Source organism: Belonocnema kinseyi, chromosome 8, assembly GCF_010883055.1.
Source record: "Belonocnema kinseyi isolate 2016_QV_RU_SX_M_011 chromosome 8, B_treatae_v1, whole genome shotgun sequence".
Lineage (NCBI taxonomy): Eukaryota > Metazoa > Arthropoda > Insecta > Hymenoptera > Cynipidae > Belonocnema > Belonocnema kinseyi.
The window spans coordinates 11028117-11038802 of record NC_046664.1 but is presented as its reverse complement, the minus strand read 5'-3'; the positions used below and the strand labels follow the sequence as shown (position 1 = coordinate 11038802).

Below are 10686 nucleotides of genomic sequence, written 5' to 3'. Positions count from 1 at the left end.
ATTTATAATTATATATAGTATATTATTTCTTTAATTCCACAAATCAATGTTTTATTTAAACTATTTAAATATTAAAAAATTATAATAAAATAAAAGAAATTAAATATAAATAAATTAATAAATTAAAAATTTTGTGTGTGCAGATTAGTGCCTGGCACTTTAGTCGATAATAGTTCAAATGCCACGGGAGGATGGCCTCCTATCAATTCTCTTAAGGAAGCAGTTTCGCAAAGTTCAAGCGCCCAAGCCAGCACTTTTGATGAAAAAGAAGTACAAACTGATAGAGATGATCAAGCTTTATCAAGAAATTCTCTTAATGGGGACGTAACTATGAGGATTACCTCTGATGAAACATTACCAGGTTTGAAGTTTTTCTCATTTTTTGGAAAAAAAAAAATTAAAATAAAGACACTATTCTCTAAAAATTCTCTTACGTAATTTTTGCCGACTAAATTTTTCTCATGAATTTATTTAGGAGTCATCAAAAAATAGCGTTAGGTGATTCTCAAAATCGAAGTGTTTTTTATGAATTAAAAAAGTAGTTTAATTTTCAACGAGAAAAAGATTAATCATGACTTGCTCAACAAAGAATATAATAGTTGACAGTTGGACACAGAAAATATGGTTATTTTAAATAAAAAAACATTTGATCCAAACAAAACAGGATTAAACTAAAAAGATGAGTTTTCAAAAAAAATAGTTTAATTATTAATCAAGAATGGTTTTAGTTGAATTTTCAACACTAAAGTATAATTTTTTCAGCAAAAAGTTCATTTTCTACAAATGTAGTTAAATTGTCAACAAAACATTTCCACTTTTACACAAAAGGATACACTTTTTTTTACAAAAGTATTGTTTTTTTCTTTGACCTAATGGAAAAATTTTAAATAAAGTAGTTCAACTTTTACCCAAGTAGTTATATTCAGAATTAAAAAAGATTAATTTTTTTTTAAATAGTTAAAGTTTCAACCAAAGTGGTGAATTTTCAACTAAAATAATAAATCTTCAATTGGATTAGTTAAATTTTCAGTTGAAAAACTGAATTTAAAAACAAAAATGAATTTTAAACCAAAGAAATAAATTTTTAAATCATAAACACGAATTTTCAAACATGAAAGACTTTTCAGTTAAAAATTGATCATTTCAGATGAAAATTCATCAATTTGGTTGAAAATTCAACTATTGGGCTGAAAATTGGACTTTTTTTAGGTGAAAATTCCACTATTTTGTTCAAAATGCATGTGTTTTGTTAAATATTCGTATGTTTGGTATACAATTTATCACTTTATTAAAAAATTCATCTTTTTGTTTAAAATTCAACTATTACAGTTGAAAATTCATCATTTTATTGAACTTTTTAATTGAAAATTAATTTTCTAAAGTGAAAATTTAACAATTCACTTTTTTCTTGTAGCTTCATGTTTTTATTTGAGAGTTTTTTTAGGAATAAATTTTCTTGTTTTAGCTATTTAATTATTTGGTTGAAAATTTCTAACTTTTTTAATCAAAAATGCATTTTTTTTTATTCATGTATAATATTAAACTGTTTTGTGAAAAATGAATTTTTTTCGTTAAAAATGCATCTGTTTCAGTTGAGGATTCATTATTTGAGTTGAAAATTTATCAGTTTGACTGAAAATTTAAATATTTGGTTGAAAACTGGTCTTTCTTAGTTGAAAAGTCAACTTTTTTTTGAAAATTCATATATATGTTTTTTTAAAGTTGTCTTTCTTGATAGAAAAATATTCTTGTGTGGGCATTCAATTTTTTTATTAATTATTCAAGTATTGCAGTAGAATATTTATAATTTTAGTTGAAAATTTAACTATTTGATCAAAAATTTGTATTTTTTAGTTAAAAATTCATTTTTTTCATATATATATATATATATTTTTTTTTAATTTTCGATATAAAATTAATCTTCTTGCTCACATTTTCAGTTTAAAAATAAAACTACTTGTTCGAAAATTAAACTCTTTTCTCAAAAATTAATTTTTTGGTTAAAAACTCATCTGTTTCACTAAAACACTTAAAGACTCATCACTTGAGTTAAAAATTTATCAGTTTGATTGAAAATTGAACTTTTTACTTGAAATTTGTTTTTTTAGTTGAAAATTCAACTTTTGTATTCAAAATTCTTTTTTGTTGTTTGTTTTTTGATTGACAATTAAGCTTTTTAGTTGAAAATAAAACTGCTTATACTATTTTTATGTACTATTTGGTTGAAATTTTGTATTTTTTTTCATTAAAATTTCAATGATTGCAGTAAAATATTCATAATTTTAGTTGAAAATACAATTATTTGGTTGAAAATTTTTCTTTTTTAATCGAAAATTAATTTGTTTAATTCATTTTTTTAAATGGTCTTTTTGCTATAAAATTAATCCTCTTCTTTGAAAATTAATTTTTTTTGTTCAAAATTCATATTTCCTATTTGAAAATAAAACTACTTTGTCGAAAATTACACTCTTATATCAAAAATGAATTTTTTTGTTAAAAATGCATCTGTTTCAGTTGAGGATTCATCATTTGAGTTGAAAATTTATTAGTTTGACTGAAAATTCAACTACTTGGTTGAAAATTTGTCTTTTTTTCAGGTTGAAAATTCAACTTTTTTAATTGAAAATTCATATATATGTTTTTTAAATTTGACTTTCTTGATAGAAAATTAACATTTCTGAATGAAAATTAATCTTGTTTGAAAATTCTATTTTTTTAATTCATCTTTTTAGTACTATTTTTATGTACTATTTGGTTGAAAATTTGTATTTTTGTTGTTGAAAATTCTACTTTTCTGTTGAAAATCCATTCATTATTTTTTTCAATCGTCTTTCTTGGTATAAAACTAATCTTGTTATTTAAAAATTGATAATCTTCGTGAACATTCATTTTTTAGGTTAAAATTTCAATAATTACTATTTATTTTATTATTATATTATATATTATTTATTTATTTGAAAATTGTTCTTTTTTAATCGAAACTTCATTTGTTTAATTCAGATATATTTTTAACAAATTTCTTAATCTTCTTGTTTTAAAAATCATTCTTCTTTGAGGAAAATTAATTTTTCGTTGAAAATTCATCTTTTTAATTGGAGATAAAACTACTTGTTCGAAAATTAAACTCTTTTGTCAAAAATGAATTTTTTTTGTTAAAAACTCATCTGTTGCAGTTGAAGATTCGTCATTTGAGTTAAAAATTTATCAGTTTGACAGAAAACTCAGCTATTTGGTTGAAAGTTTGTCTTCTTTAGTTGTAAATTCATATATATGTTTTTAAAATTTGTCTTTCTCGATAGAGAATTAATATTTTTGAATGAAAATAAATCTGGTATGGAATTTTTTTTCAAATTCATCCTTTTAGTTAGAAATAAAACTGCTTATAATATTTTTTATACACTATATGGTTGAAAATTCGTATTTTTTTTAACATTTTACTTTTCTATTGAAAATTCATATATTATTTTAGTTGAAAATTTACTTTGTTGTTGAAAATTCGTCTGTTCCAGTTGCAAATTCATAATTTTAATTGAAAATTGACTTTTTTTGTGTTAAAAATTTAACTGTTTGGTTGAAAATTTAACTTTTCCGTTGAAGAAGAAAACTACTTGATTGAAAATTAAACTCTTTTTTTTTAAGAAACACATCTATATATATTTTCACACATATTTTTTTGTTTAAAAATCAATTGAATATTTCATCGTATTAGTGAAAAATTCATATGTTCGGTTGAACATTAATTTTTTAATTAAACTATTTGTTTTTCAATTCACAATTTATCTGTTTTATTTTAATTTTGTTTAGAAATTAGTCTTGGTTGAAAAATCATCTTTTCACTTAAAATTCAATTATATTCCAGGTGATGGCTCATCATTTTATTTGAAAATGTATCTGTTTGGTTAAAAATTCAACTATTCAGTTGAAATTTGGTCTTATTCGGTTCAAAATTCAACTAATTTGTTGAAATTGTATTTATTTTGTTGAAAAATCGTCTTTTTGGATAGAAAATTAATCTTCTTATTTAGAAATTCATCTGTTTGGTTAAAAACTTAACTATTTCAGTTGAAGATTAATAATTTTATTTGAAAATTCATCTTTTTTATATAAAATTCATATATATTTTTCAAAGTCCTCTTTCTTGGTGGAAAATTAATCTTTTTGTTTATAAAGCAATCTTATTTTTTGACAATTTTGTTGTTGTTGGAAAATCAGAGTATTACAGTTAAATATTTATAATCTCTCTTTATTTGAACATTACTTTTTTGAAGTGAAAATTCAACAATTCACTTTTTTATTGAAACTTTATCTTTTTTAGTTCAGATTTTTTTTAGAAATAAATCTTCTTGGTTCAAAATTAATGTTCTTTGAAAATTAATTTTTTTATTTGAAAAATCGACTTTTGTTTGGAAATTCATATGTTTTTAAAAAAGTTATTTTTTTAAAATGAATACTCAAGTATTACATTTAAATATCTATCCTTCTAGTTGAAAATTTATCTTTTTTGTTGCCAATTAAACTACCTGATTGAAAATTTTCACTCTTGTAAAAAATTCACCTTTATGGTTTTAAATTCTTCTATTCCAGTTGAAGATTCATTATTTTAGTTGGAAATTTTATTAATTGGCTGCAAATTTTTCTTTTTTAATTGAAAAATCAACTTTTCTGTTGAAAATTCATATATATTTTTGAAAAGACGTTTTTCTTGGTAGAAAGTTAATCTTCTTGTTTGAACGTCAATCTTCGTTCTGAAAATTAATTTTTAGGCTTGAAAAGTGAAGTATTATACTTAAATATTCATAATTTTAGTGAAAGATTAATCTTTTTCGTGGCCAATAAAACTACTTTGTTAGAAAATATATTTTTTTCTTCAAAAATTCATCTTTATGGTTTAAAACTCATCTGTTCCAGTTGGAGAATCATGATTTTAATTGAAAATTTCACTATTTGTTTGAATCTTTGTCTTTTTTTTAATTGAAAAATCAACTTTTTTCTTGAAAATTAATATTTATATTTGAAAAATTGTCTTTCTGGGTAGAAAATTAATCTTCCCATTCTAAAATTATTCTATTTTTTTTTTATATTTTTTTTTTTTTTGCTAGAAAATTTAAGTATTACACTTAAACATTTATCATTGTAGTTGAAAATTTATCTTTTTGATTGCCAATAAAACTACTTAGTTAAAAATGTTCACTCTTTCGTCAAAAATTCATCTTTATATTTTAAAATTAATTTATTCTAGCTGGGTATTTATTATTTTAGTTGAAAATTCAACTATTTGGTTAAAAATTTGTCACTTTCGATTAAAAAATTTAACTTTTCTGTTGAAAATTCATAGATATTTTTGAAAAGTCCACTTTCTTGGTAGAAAATTAATCTTCTTGTTTGAGCGTCAATCTTCTTTTTAAAAAATAATTTTATTACTTGTAAATCGAAGTAATACGCTTAAATATTTATCGTTTTAGTTGAAAATTTATCTTTTTGGTTGCCAACAACTATTTTTTTCAAAAATTCATCTATTCCAGGTGAAGATTCATCATTTGAGTAAAAAATGAATTTTCCAAAAGAAGTGAAACTTTTTACTAAAATGATGATTCTTCAATTGAAATAGATGAATTTTAAACCAGAAAGATAAATTTTTGAAGAAAGAGTTCAAATTTTCAAACAAGTAATTTTATTTTCCCCCGAAAAAGATGAATCTTTCACTAAAAATATTAATATTTAAGTGTAATACTTGAATGTTCAAGCCTAAAAATTAATTTTCAAAACGAAGACAGATGTTCAAACAAGAAGATTAATATTTTACCAAGAAAAAAGTGTTTTCAAAAATATATATAAATTTTCAACAGAAAAGTTGATTTTTCAATTGAAAAGGATAAATTTGCAGCAAATTATTAAAATTTTAAACTAAAATAAGTTATCTTCAATTGGAATAGATTTATTTTAAATCCAAAAGATGATTTTTTGAAAAAAGACTGAAAATTTGCATCCAGGTAGTTTAATTGGCAACAAAAAAGATGAATTATTTAATGGAAAGATAGATATTTAAATGTAATATATGAATATTTATGTAAAAAAATGAATTTTAAAAAAAGAAGGTTAATTTTCAAACGAAAAGTATAATTTTCTACCAAAAAAGACGATTTGTCTACAAAATATATACTTTTTTTAACAAACTAATTGAAATTTCAACTGAATCAGACAAAAGTTCATTTAAATAGTTGAATTTTCAACCAAACTGATAAATTCTTAAATAAAATCATTAATATTTAACTGAAATAGTTAAACTTTAAGTAAAAAAGATAATTTGCATCCAAGACGATTAATTTCTAAAAAAAGGGCAAATAAAAAAGATAGAGTGTCAATCAAAAATTGAACAATTAAATTTCTAGATAAAAAAAATTATCAACCAAACATGATTTTTTTACTAATATGCTCGAATATTCAACTGCAATAGCTACATTTTATTTTTAAAAATATATAATTTTCAACAACAAAAAAAAGTAAACATTTTTAAACAAAGTGATGAATTTCCAACTAAAATGTCGAATCGTTAAGTGAAATTGATGAATTTCCAACAACAAAACATGAATTTTTCAAAGAAGAAGATTAATTTTCAAACAAGAAGAATTATTTTTTATTAAGAAATAAAACGTTTTTAAAAATACATGAATTTTCAATACAAAAATGAAATTTTCAACTAAAAAAATTAATTATCGAAGAAGATTAATTTTACACCAAGAAGATTTATTTCTAGAGAAAATCTCTACTAAAAAAGATAAAGTTTCAATAAGAAAGTGAATTGTTGAATTTTCACTTGAAAAAAGTAATGTTCAAATAAAGAGAGATTATAAATATTTAACTGTAATACTTCGATTTTCCAGCAAAACAAAAATGTCAAAAAATAAGATTGCTTTATAAACAAGAAGATTAATTTTCTACATACAAAGAGTACTTTGAAAAATATATGTGAATTTTATATAAGAAAGATGAATTTTCAAATAAAATTATGAATCTTTAACTGAAATAATTAAGTTTTTAACCAAACAGATGAATTTCTAAATAAGAAGATTAATTTTCTATCCAAAAAGACGATTTTTCAACGAAATAAATACAATTTCAACAAATTAGTTGAATTTTGAACCGAATAAGACCAAATTTCAACTGAATAGTTGAATTTTCAACCAAACAGATACATTTTCAAATAAAATGATGAGCCATCACCTGGAATATAATTGAATTTTAAGTGAAAACATGATTTTTCAACCAAGACTAATTTCTAAACAAAATTAAAATAAAACAGATAAATTGTGAATTGAAAAACAAATAGTTTAATTAAAAAATTAATGTTCAACCGAAGATATGAATTTTTCACTAATATGATGAAATATTCAATTGATTTTTAAACAAAAAAATAATTACATTTTTAAAGAAAGTGATGAATTTGAAACTAAAATTATGAATCTTCCATTGGAATAGATGTGTGTTCAACTAAAAATGGTGAGTTTCTGAAAAACGAGTTTATTTTTCAAACAAGTAGTTTTATTCTTCAACGGAAAAGTTCAATTTTCAACCAAATAGTTGAATTTTTAACACAAAACAAGTGAATTTTCAACTAAAATGATGAATTTGCAACTGGAACATACGAATTTTCAACAACAAAGTAAATTTTCAACTAAAATTATTAATATTTTACTGCAATACTTCAATTCTTAGCTATAAAATTGAAAGTTCACACATGATTATTAATTTTGAAACAAAAATATTGGTATTCTACTAAGAAAGACGATTATTTAAAATAATATATGATTTTTCAATAGAAAAGTAAAATGTTTTAAAAAATACGAATTTTCAACCATATAGTATATAAAAAATGTTATAAGCAGTTTCATTTCTAACTAAAAGGATGAATTTAAAAAAAAAATTCATACCAGATTTATTTTTATTCAAAAATATTAATTGTCTATCGAGAAAGACAAATTTTAAAAACATATTTATGAATTTACAGCTAAAAAAGACAAATTTTCAACCAAATAGCTGAATTTTCAGTAGAACTGATAAATTTTTAACTTAAATGGTTAATCTTTAACTGAAACAGATGAGTTTTTCACAAAAAAAAATCATTTTTGACAAAGGAGTTTAATTTTCGAACAAGTAGTTTTATCTTCAACTAAAAAAATAAATTTTCAACAAAAAATTAATTTTCGACAAAGAAGATTGATTTTCAAAACAAGAAAATTAATTTTATAGTGCAAGAAAGACCATTTTTAAATATATATATGAATTAAACAAATGAAGTTTCGATTAAAAAAGAAAAAATTTAAAATAAATAGTTCCATTTTCAACTCAAATTATAAACATTTATTGTAATTATTGAAATTTTAACGAAAAAACTAAATGTTAACATCAGATTATCAATTTTTAAAGAACAAGATTAGTTTTCTACAAAGAAAGACGATTTAAGAAATAATATATGGATTTTCAACAGAAAAGTAGAATTTTGAACAACAAAAATACAGATTTTGAACCAAATATTGCATAAAAATAGTATGAGCAGTTTTATTTTCAACTAAAAAGATGAATTGAAAAAAAATGAATTTTCAAACATGATTAATTTTCATCCAAAAATATTAATTTTCTATTAAGAAAGACAAATTTAAAAAAACATATATATGAATTTTCAATTAAAAAAGTTGAATTTTCAACCTAAAAAAGACAATTTTTCAACCAAATAGTTGAATTTTCAGTCAAACTAATAAATTTTCAACTCAAATGATGAATCCTCAACTGAAACAGATGCATTTTTAACAAAAAAAAATCATTTTTGACACAAGAGTGTAATTTTCGACCAATTAGTTTCATTTGTAATTAAAAAAGATTAATTTTCAACAAAAAAATTAATTGCCAAAAAAGAATATTAATTTTTTACCAAGAAATACAATTTTTTTAAAATATATATGAATTAAACAAATTAATTTTCGATTAAAAAAGAAAAAATTTCAACCAAATAATTGCATTTTCCACTAAAATTATGAATATTTTACTGCAATCATTGAAATTTTAACGAAAAAACTAAATGTTCACATAAGATTATTAATTTTGAAACATTAATATTAGTTTTCTACCAAGAAAGACGATTTAAAAAAATAATATATGCATTTTCAACAACAAAAATACAAATTTTCAACCAAATAGTACATAAACATAGTATAAGCAGTTTTATTTTCAACTTAAAAGATGAATTAAAAAAAAAAAGAATTTTCATTCAAAAATAAATAAATAAAGTAATAAATTTTCAACTGAAATGATGAATCATCAACTGAAACAGGTACATTTTCAACAACAAAAATTCATTTTTGACAAAAGAGTGTAATTTTCGACCAGTTAGTTTCATTTTTAATTAAAAAAGATGAATTTTCAACAAAAAAATTAATTTCCAAAAAAGAATATTAATTTTATACCAAGAAAGACAATTTTTAAAAAAATTTCAACTAAAATTATGAATATTTTACTGCAATCATTGAAATTTTAACGAAAAAACTAAATGTTCACATAGGATTATTAATAAAAAAAAAAAAATTAGTTTTCTACTAAGAAAGACGATTTAAAAAAATAATATATGGATTTTCAACAGAAAAGTAGAATTTTCAACAACAAAATAATACAAATTTTCAACCAAATAGTAGATAAAAATAGTATAAGCAGTTTTATTTTCAACTAAAAAGATTAATTAAAAAAAAAATTGAATTTTCAAACAAGATTAATTTTCATTCAAAAATATTAATTTTCTATCAAGAAAGACAATTAAAAAAAAAAACATATGTATGAATTTCCAATTAAAAGAGTTGAATTTTCAACCTAAAAAAGACAAATTTTCAACCAAATAGTTAAATTTTCAGTCAAACTAATAAATTTTCAACTCAAATGATGAATCCTCAACTGAAACAGATGCATTTTTAACAAAAAAATTCATTTTTGACAAAAGAGTGTAATTTTCGACCAAGTAGTTTCATTTTTAACCAAAAAAAGTGAATTTTGAACTAAAATGATGAATTTTCAATAACAAAGTAAATTTTCTACTAAAAAGATGAATTTTCAAAAAATAAATTTTCAAACAAGATTATATTTTATTCAAAAACATTAATTTTCAATACAGAAAGACAAGTTTTAAAAAGCATCTATATATATACAATTAAAAATTTGTCATAAGGACAACCGCAGGACTTCGCCGGGAGCGGGTGCCAATCTGGAAAATTGCACTCGCTCCCAGCGAAATTGCGGTAAAATTCCAGCCACAACCACGTCTCACGACCGTGCGATAGGTGGTTACAATCTCTAAAGGAATCAATACGACGATCCAGAAAAAGCCTCGTGCACCCTAAGAACACGGAGCGACCCAAGGACAACCGCCTTCTGCATTTTTCCCGCAAGTGTTTTAGCATATTGTTGACACGCAGGGATGCTTTTTAGGCCATTAGCAAGTGAAAGCTTGGCACCTCCAAGAGCGCCGATGATAAGGACGATCAGTTTAACAGAATATTCCGGGTAAAATCGTTGCAACTCCCGTATAAGATCTCGATACCTCTTTTTCTTTTCATTCTCCTTGGTTATGATGTTTTTGTCAGCTGGTACCGAAAATTCGATAACGAACATGGTTCGCTTCTCGAAGTCAAGAAGAACCATGTCAGG

At 22.2% G+C, this 10686-nt stretch overlaps 1 protein-coding gene across 1 annotated transcript in view; it reads left to right on the top strand.

Moving 5' to 3' along the window:
* LOC117179062 (coilin) overlaps positions 1 to 10686 on the top strand; it is a 42271-nt gene that overhangs the window by 7660 nt on the left and 23925 nt on the right. The window contains exon 2 of the mRNA XM_033370699.1: positions 144 to 361. Within this exon, the coding sequence (XP_033226590.1) occupies positions 144 to 361 (218 nt within the window). The remainder of the gene's footprint in view (positions 1 to 143; positions 362 to 10686) is intronic.